The following is a 19,589-nucleotide window of genomic DNA, read 5'->3' as shown; positions in this document are numbered from 1 at the left end:
TAATGCAAATGGCAGCATTAAACATTCTCCGTTGTGAAGAACTAACCCAGTGGTGTCCAAACTTTTCTCACTGCGGTCTTGTTCAAACATTTATTATCTGAACATTTAAGCTGTCTCATGAAGGCATTTTGTCATTTTTGCTTTATCTTTTTCTGTTCAATTCAATTCAATTTTCATATATATAGCGCTGATTCACGATACATGTCATCTCAAGGCGCTTTACAAAGTCAAATTCAATCAAATTATACAGATTGGTAAAAAAGTTTCCTATTGAAGGAAACCCAGCAGGTTGCATGGAGTCTTGACAAGCAGTATTCACTCCTCATGAAAGAGTGGAAAGCCATAAGGACAGTCGTCTGAATTATCCATGGCTTTGCAGCAATCCCTCATATTGAGCAAGCATGAAGCGACAATGGAGAGGATAACTCGCCTTTAACAGGAAGGAAAAACCTCCACCTGAGAACCAGGCTCAGTATGAACAGTCATCTGCCTCGACCAACTGGGGGTTAGAGAAGACAGAGCAGAGACACAACAAGACAGACAAAAAAAAAAGCACAGAACCACACATTGATCCAGGAATCCTTTCTATGTTATATGGTGATATGATGATCTGTCTCCCCTGGATGATGTCACAGCTAACAGAACGCCAGACCAGGTGTACCTACTATGAAGAAGAAAAAATGAAATAACAACAAACAATGCAAATTGGAGAACAGTAGGAGAACTCGGCAGAGTGAGAGTAATGGATCTTGGTGTCCTCCATCAGCCTAAACATATAGCTGCATAACCACAGAGATAGCTCAGCGTAAGCTAAGCCACTCTAACTATACGTTTTGTCCTTCCTCATTACAGCTACATATCACGAGAGCTAAAGTCCAACAAGCATTACCTTTTTTGTAGCTTGAAGTAAATAAAATAGAGATACTAGTTAGGTCAAAAAATGTCATTGCATAATAATTATGCAAACAATGTAATACTTTTTTTGACAAAATATTTGTGATAGACAACCTAAAAGTACACCTAAAAAAATTCAATATAGTGTAAAAGTGCAATATTTTTTTCAGTTATTTCAGAAAGTGAAACAGTTGTTCTATAGATATTCATTGCCTTTTCTCATCTCATTTAGTCTCCAGCATGTCAGCCTCTGTGCAGTCTGCAGGGCTGCAGCATCTTTTCACAGCAGACAGGACGCCTGCTCGTGAGATGTGTCATTGAAAAAAGTATTTCCCCAGTTGGCTGCCCGGTTCGCCCGTACCAAAAACCGCCACTGAGCATAGAGGCGATCAGCCTGTGGCACTGAGTGGATGTAATGGAAGCTCAGCTTGCTCTGATAGCTGCCTTCAGGTCATCTGCGTTGTTGGTTCTGGTGTCTCACATCTTCTCTCATCTTCTTCTTGACGTCAGCCCATACATTTTCTATGGGGTTCAGGTCAGGGGAGTTGGCCGACCAATCAAGAACAGGAGTACCATGGTCGCTGAACCAGCTTTTCACAGGCCTGAGATGACAGGCAAAAAATTTTGATTTTGCACTTTTGTTCAATGTGAACTTTGTTTGATGTATTTGTATTTAGCACATTCTTCTTTTTTTGGAACATGTAGAACCATGGCCATGCTGGAAATGGTCGAGTAGCCCCTGACTGCAGGCCGCAGATCAGGGCATGCCTCAACGTTGAGGGCATGGCTCTCTGAAAACTGTTTGACTACAATTTACATACGAAGCAGTGACAACAACCATCACTTATCCTCGTTTCAGTCCCGCTTTTTTTTTTTTTAACCCATCTAGTGTTACTGAGCAAAAAGAATCTGCTGCCGTGCTGGTTTATAATTCCATTTTATAAACCTGCAAGTATAAACTCAGATGAGACCTTGATAAGATATTTTTTTATATATAGATCTCTCCCTTTCCTTCCTTATGTTTCCGATTATTTGCTTTTAAAAAGTTGATGGTACTTTTATTTACTTACGCCTACTCTTTGTTCAGACACATTGCTAAAAGCCTGTGCGGTGAATGTGCATGTGTTGATTGTGATCTTTCTTGTAATTTTGTCGATCACTTTTTTATTAGTTGGTGGAATTGTCTGTCTGAAAAAAAAAAAACTTAATTAAAAAAACATTAAAAAAAAACTGGCCATAGGCGATGCATAGTTGTTTGTGAATGTGTTGGATAGTCTCCGCCACCAGGTGGCGCCAGCGTGGCTCAACGTTGAGGCGCGCCCCTACCTGCGGCCTGCTGTCACGGTTACTTGAAATGGTCTCATACTGGAAGTAGTTAAAGAGTACCACCTGCAGGACAACATAGATAAGGACCTAGAAAGAAACAAGGGCATACATCTCTGTTGAAATTTTATTTTATATTTCTTTATTTATTTATAATTTCTGTATTGGTTTGATAGAAAAGGGAACTACAGCTGTTTGAGGCACACTGATGATGTAACATGTTTATGGGAAGGCAGTAATGAATAAGGCATTAAGCCTCTGGCCTCTTTGCTAGCCATGTCTGTCCATGTTCCTGTTTTTAAAAGCATTTTGCTATAATAAATGTGTAATTTCCCTGGAGTCTAGATTTGTTCTAGATGCATGAATTGCTTTGGTTAATTTTTTTTTTTATCTTTCTATTATTTCATCTCGCAGGCATTAAAGTGTAAACATTCTGAAATTGAATGATTGTTTAAATTAATCAAAAACAAAATAAATAATGCTGAAAGTGTGACCATTTTTGCCCAGTGGGAGGTTCTTATGTTTTCCATCTCTGCACAAACGCTGAATACAATTCATGCATTAAAAATTATAAATCTTATTAACTGCCGACATTTGGCAGCAATTATGCTGAAAAAAAAGTAAGCTTGGAAGTGGTTAACAATGACCTAACTAATTTATAATGTTAAACTTAGAACTTTTAATACAGTTTTGGGTTTTGTGACAAAACTTGGCAACCTCAGGATGACAGGCATTCATGTTACTAAAGACATGCAGTTCTTTAATACTTTCCATTAGATTCATCCAGCAATATGACAATCTCTTTACCCATTTTAACTGTATTTCAATTAACATGAATACATTATTATATATCCAATAGTAGTCTAAATGATTAAACAGTACATGACTTTAAAGTTATGTACCGTTTGTTAAGAAGCAATACATTGTTATAGGCAGACCTGATGGCATGCATCAGATTAGATTTAAAAAACACTTATGGATCCCTCTGCCCTGAAACTGGACTACAGCTCGCTGCGCCCCACGTTCTCCTCATGGTCCCTGATCCTCTCTGGCAGAGTTTGGGTCACAAAGATGAAACGGTCCTTCTTGAGAGACTGACGGGACGTCTGCTCCTTCACGTCGAGAGACATATACCTTTCCTCTGCTCCATACTTGGGCCAGTCAACAAGACCATCCCCGTTAGGAGACCTACAAACAAATGTTTTAAACTTTGTATAATGTGTGTATTCTGTACTTTGAATAAGCCGTCATCCTTACCCTGTGCGAGCGAAGTTGCCCCAGTAGCTCATCATGATTCTGCTAAACTCTTCCTCCTCTTTAGGACACGCCTCTAAATGAATCAGTAAACAGCAAGACCATTTTGTAAAAAAAACACACAAACACACTGAATATCTGGGGGTAAGTTAAGGGCACTTACCAACTAATTTTACATGGGTGGTTGTGAAGCAGAATCCCAGCACAGAGAATAGTTCGTCTGCATGGTCGCATTTAACAAAGCTGGGCCTTATTTTCTGCAGGAACTTGGGAGCGTAATGATACTCATACAAATACACATCCGCGCCCGCATCTGGTGGTTTACAAATAGGTGTCATGTTCACTTGCAAGAGAAAACAGTAGAAAATACACAATACTGAACTTATTGGCACCATCTTGCATGTAAAAGACTACCTCTGTGAGCATTTGCTGTTTTAATGGCTGGAAAAGTAAAAAAGAAATCTCCAAGCAGCTCAGTAAATCCGTTTCTGTTTCTGATGCGGTCTTCACCAGATCCAATGTATTCGTTAGCAATCAAGTCTCTGATGGCTGCAGCTTCAGGCTGAACAGGAAAAAAGTTAAAATAAAATCCATGAAAAAAAACAACTTGTTATGCAGGGATAGAAATGCTGGGCAAAAGTATTCATAGAACTACAAATGTAAAAAAGATTTTATTGGAATTTGTGCGATTGTATCACAAAATGGTGCATAATTGTATAATTTAAAAAAAAATACAAAAACCTTGAGTCCATGTGCTGTAAAACCACCCATCATTGGATATACAGCTACACGTATATTGAGAATATGTCTCTACCAACACTACACTTCTAGAGACTTAAGTTTTTTTTTTGCCAACATTGTTTTGATTGTTTACACACTATAAGAAAAAAAAAATGCAATTACATGTCTTGAACCAACATATCAACCCCCCATTCCTGGTCCTTACAAGTTTTCAAATTCTTCATTGGGAGTCAAGCTAGTAATTGCATTATATATGTGTATATATATATAAAAACTCAGTGTAACAACTTAACTAACGTTCACTCTGCCCTGCATTCCTGACTCCGCACTACGTCAAAATATCAGAGAAATGTTCCATCAGCAGTTTTGTACAACATTTCCTACAGCGTCATGTATTCTTCAGTACCTCAGTCTAGATGATTATCTGACTGGATCTTATTGATGAAGCTTCGGCTTTGTCAGCGCTGTTGAAGATGTGTGAGTGCTCTTTGTTGGAAAGAATAAGCCGTGCCGGAGGCATCATACTGTACCGGAACCCCATTGCACGTAGTTGTCGCCTCGCCACCTCAAACTCTTTTGGTTTCTTGTGCGTCTCTGCAGTCATTGTCTTGGTAGAATCTCACCAGATGATTCTTGTAGAAGACTTGCTTTTTCGCCCTGGCCGCTCTCATCACCTCTTCTTCATGTTTGTAATTCAGAAACTAAAAGGCAGCGCCCTAAGGAGACCGCGTCACGGCGGGGTCTTTGTCAGCCGAAAGAATGCGCCTAACGGCAGTGTTCTTTGGCACGCATGGCCTCAGTAAACCGTTGATGGACGGTTTGTACTGAAACTGTAATCTCGATTACAATGCAAATTGTAGTTGACAATAAAGGTTGATTGATTGATTTGATTGATTGACTTCATTATGAGGGATCTAGGAGTGGTGTCAGTCTTGTTGTCGGTTTGGCCGTAGTTCCCACGCCTCTCGTATCCAGCTCTCCAGGAAACCACAGGTGTCCTCACCTTCCGCGCCTTTCGGGTAGATTAACAAGCCGTACATTGGGGCGGCGTGAATGAGCTTCCAGGCCCAATACTCTCTCTTCCAGAACTTTATTTTTCACCTTGTTCTGGAGCGTAGTCACGTCATCTTCTGTCATTAAGATTCTCGTCTCCACCTGCATAATTCTTTCTGAGCAGTCTGTGATGTCCCTCCTTAGATTTGTAATTGTGGAGAGGATGTCATCAAATTTGTATGAGATGTCAGTCTTTGTGGCATTAATAGCTGCAAGTATAGTTGTCAATGAGGTACCGGGCTCTTCCCTGGCCGTAGTACTGTTTCTCTCCGACAGTTTATCAGGGCTAGCGCTGCCGGCAGCTTCCGTGGCTTCGCTGTTAGCAGTGAACTTGGCTTTGGGATTTGGATGGCAAAGTTAGTTACTTTGGTTTGTTGTGTCTTGCTCCGATTTGATTTTCTTTGTCTCAGCTGTATTTTCTTAAACCCTGGTGTTGTAGTTGGTCTGATTGAAGCACAAAGTTAGCCCATTTTAACGAGGATTTTAAATGTTTAGTAGGAGAACGGTCCTACACGTGTCTACTCAGCAAGCTGCCATAACTGGAAGTCAGAGACTTATGTTTTTACTAATTCTTATCAGTAAAAAATAACAAGCAAAACGTTTATGTAAAAGCAGAATCTGCACTTTGGACTGAGTCTTTCTAACACAGAAATTTGCTTTGATCAAAACCTTTGTACTGGTCACTGTCCTGCTTGAACCCCTACTTTAACCTCAAGTAATTGGCAATTTCTAACAGGACATTTTCTGTAATTGCCATGTATTTGCTACAAAGAGTTTTCCAAGTTTGCCAAAAAAAGGCCACCCTTTAACAATGGCTCCCCCGCCCCCCCCCCCCATAAAAACAATAGCCGTGGAGTACAGAACTAATGATTGACCGCTCAGCCTCCCAAAAGAGCTGTGGATCTCTGCAGCGTGACCATGGGCCTTTTTACTGCTTCTGTGATTTGCGCTGACCTCTCCAGGCATGTCGGTTTAGGTGGATGGCCATGTCTTGGTAGGTTTACAGCTGTGCTATAGTCTTTCAATTTCCACGAAATGGATTAAACAGTACTTCATGTGAAATGTTTTATAACCTAATCATACTTTAAACAAGTAGGTGACTTCTGAAGGCAATTAGTTGAATTGGTTTTAATCTAGGGTTTTAGGAAGGGGGTTCTAATAGATGCTCGAATTTGTAAAACAGAAAACTTTATCTTCCACCTTACACATATAAACTACTTTGCTCTGATAGACTATCAGATGAAATACAATAAAATAAATTGATTAAATATTCAAGGGGTTTGAACATGTTTACATGTTTACTGTATCAGACAAGGAGTCTTACAAGGGGGTAGAAGACAAACAGCGCGTTTACAACCGACTCTCGATCCATTCCTTCTGTCCAGTTTGGAGGAGCTAAGTGCTAAAGAAAAAAAAGAGAGAAAGACTACAATAAGCATGAATTTAAAAAGCAATGCAGCTTATGTCTTTTGAAAAGCCTGTAAACATTCAGAACTCACAGTAGCCAGGAGGAAACCTCCTTCATCATTATTAATGCCTGTCATGAATGGTACAGTGAGGAGTTGATGCGTCTGGAATAGCTCCGGCACAGGCTTAGTCAGGAAGTGTCCATCCACATTTATAGGATATCTGAAATTTGGATTCTTAAAAGAGTAATATGTGTAGAAATAAAAATGGAGATGGTGAAATAAACAGCAGTTAAATCAGATCTAACAATACGAGTTTCTATATCCAGCATCTCACCTTCCCTAATGCCAGTATGGTGTCAATATCAAGGTTCAGCATGCATTTAGCAATCTTCTCTGTGCTTTCAAAGCTACAGCCTGAGGCATTTGCAGCGACCTGAAGAAAGATGCAATCATTAATTTAGAATAAAAACAATTATCAATAATAGATGAACAAAAAAAGACAACCAACCTGCATTGCTGGGACTGGATCGACGCTGACAATGACATCCATCGCAGCCGTCCCGCTCTCAGCAATGGCTCGGTGGAACAGGCCATCAGACAGTGGAGAGAGAAGCTAAGCGATTAAATAGCAGGACAAATTAAAAAAAATATTGCTGTAAATAATAATTATGTTTCCAGATGACTTCATACCAGGAGTGAAACGCTAACACCACCAGCAGACTCCCCAAATATGGTGACCAAATCTGGGTTTCCTCCAAAGTTGTCGATGTGCTCCTTGACCCACCTCAGGGCTTGGATCTGGTCCAAAAGACCAAAGTTCCCTGGCACATGCTCATCTCCGGTGCTGCACAAAAGACGATGTGGCAAAACGTGTTTCCATTAAAGTAAAAGCACTAGGAAGTAATAATTGCATGTTTTAGATACTAATTTACCTGAGAAATCCCAGAAGTCCCAGTCGATACTGGATCAGAACCACAACTACATCTTGGTAGGCAGCAAGAGCAGAACCATCAAACACTGATGCAGACCCCATAACAAAGCCTCCACCATGGATCCACACCATGACCTGAGAAATAAATAAATATGTTTTCCCCATTTAGCTTTCCAAGTCCAATAACAACAAAGGTTGAGCCTGTGTTTCCCACTTCTCCGGGTTTGTCTCTGTTGTTTAGATATGCATGATGAAGGTACAGCTCACTCCCAGTTCAGAGCAGAAGAAACCTCTTCACCTTTACCCCAAACTAATCTGAAGCTGAATCTCAATGACTGAACAGAATCACACGCAGAATTAAAGCCAATGGTTTCTTACCGGGAGCTTGGCATCAGGAGCTCTGTTTGCAGGGGTGTAGATGTTGAGGTAGAGGCAGTCTTCTGAAACATCTGGGATTTCCACCTTCATGCCAACAATCATTTCAGTCATATTGTTAATGATGTCCACATCTTGAACGCACCTGTGAAGTATATGTTTAGTAAATAAGTTCTTGAACAGACCTGCCAACTGTAGAGGGTCCTTAACAGAAACAGGTGTCTTACATGTTGGGTTGCTTGGTGGCATCTCTCAGTCCTTGCCATGCCTCTGGAGGCTGGGGGGCAGCCAGCCTCAGGGAGGGGCCGACGGGGGGCTTAGCAAAGGGAACACCCAGGAAGGCGTGGACACCGGTCTCCTTTCCCTTTACGCTCACATACTGGCCTCTCAGCCTGCCGAGCTTTGTTTGGACCTCTGGTGCTGTCAGGATCGAAACAACAAAAGAATAATCAATCAGAAGCATTATTCAGTAATTTAAATGGACCTAGTCATGTACTATGACTCTATGAATTTCTATGCCAGTAGATCGCTGTAGTTTCATGTAAAGGTTTTCCAAATTACTTCTCACACCCTGTTGGCTTATTATATTATATAATTGTGTTCTACGCTTTGTTTTTGTTCTACATGTTAGTAAAAAAGTGCTTTTGTGTGTCTTTACCATAACAAGACCACGTAACCAGAGGTACAATATTGTGCATGCGCACAATGAGTAAACGAGAAGAAACAATGGAGCAACGTCCAGCCGAGGTGTGCAAGGAAAGAGAAACAATTCCAGATCACTCGAACTTGGAGCCACTTTAGATCGGGTTGGTCTTCGACAATGCCCAGCTTTCACTTTACTGCGAGGAATTGCAGAACAGTCTACTGACTCAGTTGCGTCAATTGTCGGCATCTTGGTTACTAATGGTCCACAAGAATATTTATGTTTGTTAATCATAACGTTTTTGCATCGGGCACCAAGCATTCGTCCTGATAATGTTTACTTAGTCCTTTTTGAGATGGCAAGATGGCGACAATTGATGCAGCTAAGAGCCAGTAGACTGTCCTGCAATGCCTGGCAGTAAAGTGACAGCTCGGCGGGGTCGAAGACCAATCCGATCTACAGGACAAATATGCAAACAGTAGCAGTTTTTGGCACAGATGAACCAGGCACCCGACCAGGGCAGCATTTTTTTGAATGACACACAGGGGGAGACACAAGCAGTTCCAAAAGAAAAGAAATTAAAAAATAATCTGCACCCCAAAAGTGGTTTCTCATTATCTATCATATCACTGTGTGAGGAATTGATGAAGATGCTGAAGCCCTGCAGACTGCACAGAGTTTGACAGGCTGGAGGCTAAATTAGATGATGAAAGGCCATGAGGAGGAGCAGTTCACCTCTGGGTCTCTAAAATGGACTGGGAAACGGTGCTGCGGGGGATCCACTTTACAGGGCAAATGTCTAACAGAGTTAGTGGCTAAAGTCAGTCACACACAGGGGCGAAGTGGCGAGGGAAGTTTGGAAGGATTCCCAACCAAACGGTTGGTTCAGGCCAAACTGCTCTGTGGTCGAACTGTCCCCTCCCAACACCCCCCCCCCCCCCCCGCTTTCTAACCAATAATAAAACGCGGTCACGTTGATGTGCAGGCACGAACCCGTGCTGCCGAAGTTAAAAGAGTTATTATTTGGTTATCTTTAGTCGTTGGTTGTTGCAAATGTGTATTTAAGATTTTAAGATTGTGTAAACGCAAGTTCAGAATATGCCTGCAATAGTGTGTAATGGTATTTGACATTTAGTATTCCATCCATCCATTTTATCGCACACAAACAACCACCCTCATGTTTTTTGGACTGTGGGAGGAAACCAAAGTACCCAGAGAACTAACCCATGCAGAAAGACCCAGCGGTGAACCAAAGACCTTCTTGCTGCAAGGCAACAGAGCTACCCACTGTCCCACTGTGCAGCCTCAAACCTAGTTTTGTCTCTGCCTCCTTCACTGTGCACGACACGCCCTCTGAGGCTGGGCCAGCTATCTCCTATGACGTAATGTCACCTTTGGCTACACAGAAGTAGCAGGTAAAAGGTAAACATGTTCAGTTAACACCCAGAACAGAGTAAGTCAAATAAATAGTGCATTCTTTACTATTTGCAGCAGGCTGTCAGCATTATGTGTACAAATATCCCACCTTTAACAACTTATTTTCTTAGCTCGACAAGTAGGACCGCTTATTTTAATAATGAAACCCACATGTTCAGGGGTTTTTGGAGCAGTACTTTATGCTGAAAAAAAAGCATTCTGCCTCTTACCTTGTGGATCCGCGGCAGCGCTTAGAAACCAAAAGCACACAAGAAAGCAGACGCCGAACTTCATGGCGGGCATCAGAAAGTTCACTGTGAAACCCCTGAATGGAGCAGAAACCAGCAGAAGAAGCACTACTACTACTACTGGACCTTTAAGGTGAACTAACAGGCTGGAGCTGCGTGTGCGCGAGCTACCTGCGGGATTTGTCACGTGACTGTCACCACAGCAACAGATAGCGACAGATGAAAGTCAGTCAGGGAGCCCATAACATAATAATTGAACTTTATTGATCTCACAATGGAGAAATTCACTTCTGTATCTTAACCCATCCCCTTTAGGGAGCAGTGGGTTAAGGGTCTTGCTCAGGGACCCAGAATGACAGCTTGTGGGAGTTGAACTCAGAACCTCTGGGATGCTAAAGCTCCATGCTCTAACCACTAGGCCACCACTCCCCAACTGTAATTCCCTGAAATTGGCACAGCTTGGATTCGAACCTCCGATCTTCTGACTGGCAGCCCGAGACCTAATCCACTTGACCAAACACCATCATTGGGCGCAGGTTCACACGTCAACCTCACCGCCATAGTGTATGTGGCAGAAGAAAGTTAGGTTCTGTTGTAGTGAACGTGGATCAGAGAAGATGCCTCATTCCTGTGCTGCATGGAGATGTATTCGGGCTGATTCACTACTTGTATCTGCCTTCTATAAACTAAGGCTGCACCATGTTGCAAAACTGGACACACTAAAGCTGCAGAGTGGCAACACTAGAAAAAAGCTGTGCAAGAACATTCTTTTTCAAGGATCTATCTATCTATCTATCTATCTATCTATATAAATATATATATATATATGTGTGTATGTGTTATGAATATAAGGATGTGAAACTTTAGGAACAAACTTTTTGGGGGAGGAACAGACTTTTTGGGGGAGTATTAAAGAGGTAAAATTTCTAATATGAGAAAAATAGGCCTAGGACAATAAAGTAAAGAAAAAAAACAACAACAACATAAAACTAGTAATGTTATGAGAAAAATGTCATATTATGAGAATTAAGAGGGAACATTTTCAGAATAGTCACAGTTTGCAGAATTATTTCACTCCTGGAGTAATAGGGCCAGGTTAGATTATTTTAATTATTTTAATTCTTTACGAGAATAAATTCAGGAGAATGAAGCTAAAGGGATACGAAAATGCTCTCCAAGGGCTGACAGAGGACAGGGAGGAGGATGTGCGGGCTCGAGTAATCAGCGTTCGTCAGGCGATTCTACCAGAGGAAAAGGAAAGGCTCCCTGCTGCGCACCGGGATGGAAAACCTCAACAAGATCAATCGAAACCTAGAGGCGTTATCATGAGATTTATCTCTCAAAGATACAGGGATGCTGTTTGGAAAGCAGCAAAAATAAACTTTTTTCTCCAAAACAACAGTCTTCGCTTCTCAGAGGACTTAACCCAAGAGGACAGAGAGAACAGACAGAAACTGTGGCCGCACATAAAGAAAGCTCGGGATGAAGGGAAAACGGCCTATTTTGTGGGCGGAAAAGGATTCGTGAAGGGGTCGGAAATTAATCTGTGATCTGTCAAGCTTAGATCCAAGGGTTTTCTTTTTTTTTATCTCAGGGTAGAGTTTTGTGTTACTGGGATGTCAGGCGTAGTTCCTGATGGTTAAAAAGGTATATATGTTTGAATATTCTTCTTCTTTTTGTGAGTGACGTCAAGTTTACAAAATGGTGCTGGGTTATAATACTAAATAGGGTGCCAATCTCGACAGCCTACTGCTACTTTTCAACACTAGTAGCATTTAACCAAGGTTTTCTAAGTTGTGACCCAGATGGCCATTTTATTTGCCAAGTTATTGAACAAAATTACTCAACATACTCAGTTTCAAATATTTGTGGGTGCAATACAAAGAAAGAAAATGTTAACCTTTTGTTGTCAATTGACAGCATTTTCACAGGTTAGTTGGTTAGATTCCCAAATGCATTTATATTGTTAGGAGGTGATTTTAACATTATTCTAGACGGGTCTATTGATAAAAGTCCTCCTTCTCTGCATCTCTCATACTTGACTGACTTCATAAGAAGATTTAAACTGATAGATATATGGAGAGAGAAGAATCCTAATAATAGATTTTACACCTGGAGTAATAAATCAGGCTCTAGGCAACCGCGACTGGACTATTGGCTCATATCTGACAGTTTAAATAAGGATTATGTTGATGTTAGTATCTGCCCTACTCCCTTAACTGACCATAAAGCCATATGCATATCTATTAATATCTCAGCTGGTTATACTCCTGCCACACGCTCAAGCTATTGGAAGCTCAATTGTTCTGCACTGCAAAAAATGAAGTAGTCCAATATAAGATTAGGGACATGATTTCACTTTATTGGTCTAAAGCAAATAAAGAAAACTGTTTTGGGATCAACTGGGATCTGCTCAAAAATGAGATGGGAAAATATTTAAGAAAGTTTGGTGCTGAAACAGTCAAAGCCAGGAAAGCGGAGGAATTAAAGATTATCTCTATTATAACAAAATTATCCTGCAGAGAATTTGACTCCCTGACAAAGGAGGAAAAAGAAGAGTTATCTTATTCACAAATCAAACTTGATGAAATGTATCAGCAAAAAGCAAAGGGTGCCTTTATCAGGTCTCACTCTAAGTGGTTAGAAGAAGGTGAACAACACTCTCGTTATTTCTTTAGTCTAGAGAAATCTCGTTCCACCAACAGCAGTATTAGTAAGTTAAATATTAATGGAGTTATCACTTAGGATTATCGCAAAATTTCAGAGTTTTGTTAAAAAATTTATAAAGACTTGTATTGCTCTCAATTTAGCCCAACTATGTCTGATAATATTTTAAACTCCCTGTCAGTGAAGATGATAAGTGAAACGGATAGAGAGCACTGTGACAAGCCTATATCACTTGAAGAAGTACAGTTAAAAAAGTAAAAAAAGTAAAAAAAGGGGTGCGTCACCATATTTGTTTTTTAATAAAAGTTAACTATGAAATTAAAATGAAAGCAAAGAAAAATGGTTAATAAAAGTAAAACACTTTGCATTGTACCTAACATTTTCCACTCAAGAAGAGATTTGTCATTTATCAACTTGAAAACCATAAATCTGCCTACACCTTGCTGCCATCTGACTCATCTGAGGTCAGTGGTGCCATACTAACCTTTGTTCATTTGCAAACCAGTCACAACTGGTTAAGTAAGAGTTACTTTTGTTTCACCTGTCCATAAAGCTTTTTTTTTAAAAAAAAAAACGTCTTGAGATTTGTTTTCTTCCAATCACAACACTTCAGCCTTAATGCCCTGTTCTATGTCGGTCTTGTTCTAACATTTATTATATGAACATTTAAGCTGTCTCGTGAAAGCATTTTATAATTTCTGCTTTATCTTTTGCTATTGTGTTCTGATTCATTTGACCATTTTGCTCGTGAGCCTGAAGCTGCCTAAGAATAATTCTCACCTAGATAAAAGTGTATGTCACACATCCTTCCTCATTACAGCTACATATCATGAGTGCTAAAGTCCAACAAGCATTACCTTTTACGCAGCTTGAAGTAATAAAATAGGGATTCTAATTGGGTCAAGAAATTCCTTGCATAGTAATTATGCATACAATGTAGTACTTGCTTTTTGGCAAAATATTTTTGATACACAACCTATGTACAGGTACACCTAAAAAAAATAGAATATAGTGTAAAAGTGCAATATTTTCGCCTGCTTTTTCAGAAAGTGAAACGGTTATTTTATAGATATTCATTGCATATAAAGTAAAATATTTAAATATTTTACTTCTTGTCATTTTGACGATTATTGTTATTATGGATTATTATGGCTTACAGGTAAAGAAATCTACGGAAGAGGATTAGGACCACTCAAAAAAAAAAAAAAGTCTACTCAATTCTGACTTTTTTCTCAGAATTCTGACTTTTTTCTCAGAATTCTGACTTTTTCTCAGAATTCTGAGAAGAAGTCAGAATTCTGAGAAAAAAGTATTTTTCTCAGAATTCTGAGAAAAAAGTCAGAATTCTGACTTTAATCTCAGAATTCTGAGAAAAAGTCAGAATTCTGAGAAAAAAGTCAGAATTGAGTAGACTTTTTTTTTTTTTTTTGAGTGGCCCTAATCCTCTTCCGTAGAAATCCCAAAATTCAGTGTCTCAAAAAATTTAAATATCACATTAGACCAATCAAAAATAGATGTTTTAAGCATAAATGCATACCATTATCCTATTGAGACGGTGTCTTTCCCACGGCCAAAACTTAACAGATCAAAAACTTATCTAAAAGGAACAAATCATAAAAACCTAATAAAAATCAATACGGTTCACCTTGAACCTAAAAATAAAACAATTAAATGTGGTCTATTAAATATAAGGTCTCTCCCTGCAAAGACTTTGTTGGTTAACGAATTGATTTCTGATAAACAGATTGATTTGTTTTGTCTCACAGAAACCTGGCTACAAGAGGACTACGTTAGTATAAATGAGTCAACTCCCTCCAATTATTCAAATTTCCACATTCCCAGATCTGTGGGAAGAGGAGGAGGAGTGGCAACCATCTTTCAGTCTGATTTATTAATTAGTCCCAGGCCAATAAATAACTACAGTTCTTTTGAACATTTAACCCTCAGTTTCCCTCATCCAAACTGCAAAGCAATAAAACCTCTTCTGTTTGTTGTTTTGTATCGTCCACCAGGCCCTTACACTCAGTTTTTGGATGAGTTGTCAGATTTCTTATCTGATTTGGTGTTAAATACTGATAAGGCTATTATAGTGGGAGATTTTAACATCCATGTTGACACAGAATGTGATAACCTTAGTGTAGCCTTTAAAACTATCCTAGATTCAATTGGTTTTGCTCAAAATGTGCATAAACCGACGCACTCTTGGCTCCATACTTTAGACCTTGTGCTGACATATGGCATTGATTGTGAAGAATTAACAGTATTTCCTCACAACCCTGTCCTATCTGATCATTTTTTAATAACATTTGAGTTTAATCTAACTGAGTTCTCCACCCCCAAAAGAGGGTTCCATTATAGTAGATCTTTATCGGATAATGCTGTATCAAAACTTAAAGAGTCTGTCCCCTTTTTAATATCCTCCGTATTGCAGAAATGCCCTGTAGATGGCAGCAATGTTGTTTCTTCCAATTCACAAATAGATGTCTTTGTAAACGGTATGACTTCGTCATTGCGTTCTGCATTAGACAATGTAGCTCCCTTGAAAAAGAAGGTGATTATTCACAGGAAGCTGGCTCCTTGGTTTAATTCAGAGCTGTGTTCCTTGAAGCACAATGTTAGGAAATTGGAGAGAAAATGGCGTTCTACACACCAAGAGGAATCCTACCTAATCTGGAAGAACAGTCTATTGTTGTATAACAAGACCCTTCGCAGAGTTAGAGCAGCATATTTTTCATCATTAATTGAGGAAAATAAGAATAATCCTAGATTTCTCTTCAGTACAGTTGCCAAACTTACCCAGAGCCACAGCTCTGTTGATCCATCCATTCCCTTAGCTCTTAACAGTAATGATTTTATGGGATTCTTCATAAATAAAATTGATTCCATTAAAAATAAAATAATTGGCATCCTCCCAAACATGATTACTTCGTCCTCAGTAAGTGAGGCAGCATTGGAGGAATCCTTAGAACCTGCGCAGTGTCTGAACTGTTTAAAAGCAGTAGAGCTTTCTGAGCTATCTAAAATTTTAGCTTCATCTAAACCTTCTACCTGTATGTTAGACCCAATCCCAACCAAGTTGTTTAAGGAGGTATTCCCTCTGATCAGTGGTCCTATTTTAGACATGATTAATCTATCCTTGGTAAATGGATATGTACCACAGGCTTTTAAAGTAGCTGTTATTAAACCTTTACTTAAGAAACCATCTCTTGATCAAGATGAGTTAGTAAATTACAGACCTATATCTAATCTTCTTTTCTTATCTAAAATTCTTGAGAAAGTAGTTGCTAATCAACTATGTGAACATTTACAAAGTAATGACCTACTTGAGGAGTTTCAGTCAGGCTTCAGAGCTCATCATAGCACTGAAACAGCTCTGGTGAAGGTCACCAATGATATTCTCATGGCCTCAGATAATGGACTTGTGTCTATACTTGTCCTGTTAGATCTCAGTGCTGCATTTGATACAGTTGATCACAATATTCTCCTACAAAGACTTGAGCATACTGTAGGGATTAAGGGAAAAGCATTAGGCTGGTTTAAATCTTATCTGTCGGACAGATTCCAGTTTGTTCATGTTAATAATAAATCTTCCTCAAACTCTAGGGTCACTTGTGGAGTACCACAGGGTTCAGTCCTTGGACCAATTCTATTTACTATATATATGCTTCCGATTGGCAAAATTATCAGACAGCATGGGATTAATTTCCACTGTTATGCTGATAACACTCAGCTATATTTATCCATAAATCCTGATGAATCCAATCAGTTACTTCGACTGCAGTCATGTCTTGATGACATCAAAAGCTGGATGACTTTAAATTTCCTGCATTTAAATTCTGACAAGACAGAAGTTGTAATCTTTGGGCCAGAGTCTTCAAAAAATAAAGTTCTTAATCAATCACTTAATCTGGATGGCATTAACTTGGCCTCTGGTAATAAAGTTAAAAATCTTGGTGTTGTTTTCGACCAAGACATGTCATTTAAATCCCACATTAAACAGGTTTCCAGAGTTTCCTTTTTTCACCTCAGGAATATCGCCAAAATTAGAAACATTCTGTCCAGGAGTGATGCTGAAAAACTAGTCCATGCATTTGTTACTTCAAGGCTGGACTATTGTAATTCTTTACTATCAGGAAGTCCACAAAATGCAGTTCGAAGTCTTCAGCTGATTCAAAATGCTGCGGCAAGAGTTCTGATGAAAATCAACAAGAGGGATCATATTTCTCCAATTTTAGCTTCCCTTCATTGGCTTCCTGTTAAATCAAGAATAGAATTTAAAATTCTCCTTCTAACGTATAAAGCCCTTAATAATCAAGCTCCATCATATATCAGAGCTCTGATTACCCCGTATGTTCCTAACAGAGCACTTCGCTCTCAGACCGCAGGTCTGCTGGTGGTTCCTAGAGTCTCTAAAAGTAGAATGGGAGGCAGATCCTTTAGCTATCAGGCTCCTCTCCTGTGGAACCAACTCCCAGTTTTGGTCCGTGAGGCAGACACCCTATCTATTTTTAAGACTAATGTTAAAACTTTCCTTTTTGACAAAGCTTATAGTTAGAGTGGCTCATACCCTGAGCTATCTCTATAGTTGTGCTGTGATAGGCCTAGGCTGCTGGAGGACATCAGGGTCTAATTTTCTCACTCTACTGATTTCTACTGTTCTTCTGTCTACTGTTCTCCAGTTTTGCATTGTATTACATTGAAATGACTGTCGTCATTTCAGCTTTTAACTTTTTGCTCTCTCTCTTTTTCTTCATAGTAGGTACACCTGGTCTGGCGTTCTGTTAACTGTGACATCATCCAGAGAAGACGGCTCACCCGCTACTACCATCTAATGTAGAACAGATTACTAGATCAATGTGTGCTTCTGTGCTTTTTTGTCTCTCTTGTTGTGTCTCTGCTCTGTCTTCTGTAACCCCAGTCGGTCGAGGCAGATGACCGTTCATACTGAGCCCGGTTCTGCCGGAGGTTTTCCTTCCCGTTAATGGGGAGTTTTTCTTCCCACTGTCGCTTCATGCTTGCTCAGTATGAGGGATTGCAGCAAAGCCATGTACAATGCAGACGACTCTCCCTGTGACTCTACGGTTCCCCAGGAGTGAATGCTGCTTGTCGGGACTTTGATGCAATCAACTGGTTTCCTTATATAGGACATTTTTGACCAATCTGTATAATCTGACCCAATCTGTATAATATGATTGAACTTGATTTTGTAAAGTGCCTTGAGATGACATGTTTCATGATTTGGCGCTATATAAATAAAATTGAATTGAATTGAATTGAATAAATGTCAGACTTCTGAAAAGTATGTCCGTTTCTAAGCACTTGATACTTGGTTGGGCCTCCTCTTACATGAATTACTGCAAAAAATGCATTGCAGCATAGACAGTGGCGGTTCTACACTGAATTACTCCCGGGCAAAAACCTAAACCTTTAATAGTTTGTGTGCCCTAAACACACTCATAATGTCTGCCAAGTCTGGGATGGGATGATACCTTGTAGGGAGTGTTTGCTAACCTGTAGTCATGCTGTATTACTGGTCAAGCTGAATCACTCTGACCTCGGCCCCTCCAGTAAAGACTGCGGTTCCACAGTTAAAGAAACAGTAATAAAAAAAAATTGAACTGGTAATTCTGCATACAGGCTACATCCTGCAGACATTTTCTCTACTCCACTCATTTAATTTTCATTTCTTTCCAGCATCTTTGCTACTTCTCTTCACTCTACTTCAGGGGTATCAAACATACGACCCTGTCCTGTCTGGTAATGTGGGAATAAGAATTGTTGTCTTAATGCCAAAAAGAGCTCATCAGATTTGACTTTCACAAGTGGAGCAGTACTGCTTTTGCCATAGTGCTCCGCTTGATTTATGAATGTGAATAGTTTTATTATGGTTCATGCGAGGAATATCTCAAATGATATAAACACTACAATGGGAAAGTAGGAGAGGAAAGGAAGAATAAGAAGAAAAAAAGAAAAGGTGAAAAAGAGGAGATAAAAGGAAGAGAATGATAAAACAATTATTGAAAAAAACATGTACTTCGTTTAACTGAAAATCTAAAGGTCCTATATTGTCCACGAGGGGCGCTGTGTTTTAATCAGCAGATGGTAGCACTGAGCTTCAGATGTGGAAAATTGATTTTAAATCATTTGTTAATTTTTATCTGTTTGATGTATTTTGTCATGCAGGACAGTGTTTTTAAGTTCCAAAAAATGTGAATAAATGTTTTTCAACATTGTACAATCACTGTGATCAGTTCTTATGCATAATGCACTTAAGTAAATGTTTAACTGAGTAAAAGTATTGTTGAAATTGCATATGCTTTTCTTAAAAACGCTGAGGTTATTCATAATATATTGTGTAAAAGTGAAATTCATGTAATATAAAAATCAACAACAAGTCCACTTTTATTAGTTCTATTTAATCTTGCAATGAGTTTAGTCATGTGGCCCTCTTGAGATCAGATTAAGCTGAATGCGGCCCCTAAACCAAAATGAGTTTGACACCCCTGCCCTACTTCCTTTCTTGTGTATTTTTTTTATAATGAGTGGCCATTTGTATCTCGCATAACATCAGATTGACTCGGCCTGATGCTGCACCACCTGCGCTAGCGAGGGCCGCTTGGCGCCTGCGTTTTATT

At 39.5% G+C, this 19,589-nt stretch overlaps 2 protein-coding genes across 2 annotated transcripts in view; both read right to left on the bottom strand.

Moving 5' to 3' along the window:
* Positions 1 to 19,589, bottom strand: part of LOC118556612 (fatty acyl-CoA hydrolase precursor, medium chain-like) — a 40,172-nt gene that overhangs the window by 11,267 nt on the left and 9,316 nt on the right. The gene's annotated exons all lie outside the window — the stretch shown is intronic.
* LOC105918251 (fatty acyl-CoA hydrolase precursor, medium chain) lies at positions 3,018 to 10,419 on the bottom strand. Its single transcript, XM_021311001.2, has 13 exons — positions 10,270 to 10,419; positions 8,208 to 8,400; positions 7,984 to 8,125; positions 7,607 to 7,740; positions 7,365 to 7,518; positions 7,183 to 7,287; positions 7,009 to 7,107; positions 6,765 to 6,908; positions 6,590 to 6,667; positions 3,886 to 4,033; positions 3,635 to 3,784; positions 3,475 to 3,547; positions 3,018 to 3,405 (listed from the first exon to the last, which is right to left on the bottom strand). Exons 1-13 carry the CDS (start codon positions 10,340 to 10,342, stop codon positions 3,219 to 3,221), a joined length of 1,680 nt encoding a protein of 559 aa, XP_021166676.2. The 5' UTR covers positions 10,343 to 10,419; the 3' UTR covers positions 3,018 to 3,218.

Source organism: Fundulus heteroclitus, chromosome 2, assembly GCF_011125445.2.
Source record: "Fundulus heteroclitus isolate FHET01 chromosome 2, MU-UCD_Fhet_4.1, whole genome shotgun sequence".
NCBI classification, from domain to species: domain Eukaryota; kingdom Metazoa; phylum Chordata; class Actinopteri; order Cyprinodontiformes; family Fundulidae; genus Fundulus; species Fundulus heteroclitus.
Note: the sequence above shows the minus strand (reverse complement) of the source record. Positions and strands in the feature narration are given on the sequence as shown.

Coding starts and splice junctions, on each gene's coding strand:
- LOC105918251 (XM_021311001.2), bottom strand. CDS start 10,342: ATGCCCGCCATGAAGTTCGGCGTCTGCTTTCTTGTGTGCTTTTGGTTT. Junction 8,401..10,269: donor CGCTGCCGCGGATCCACAAG/GTAAGAGGCAGA, acceptor CGATCCTGACAG/CACCAGAGGTCCAAACAAAG. Junction 6,909..7,008: donor CCATACTGGCATTAGGGAAG/GTGAGATGCTGG, acceptor TACTCTTTTAAG/AATCCAAATTTCAGATATCC.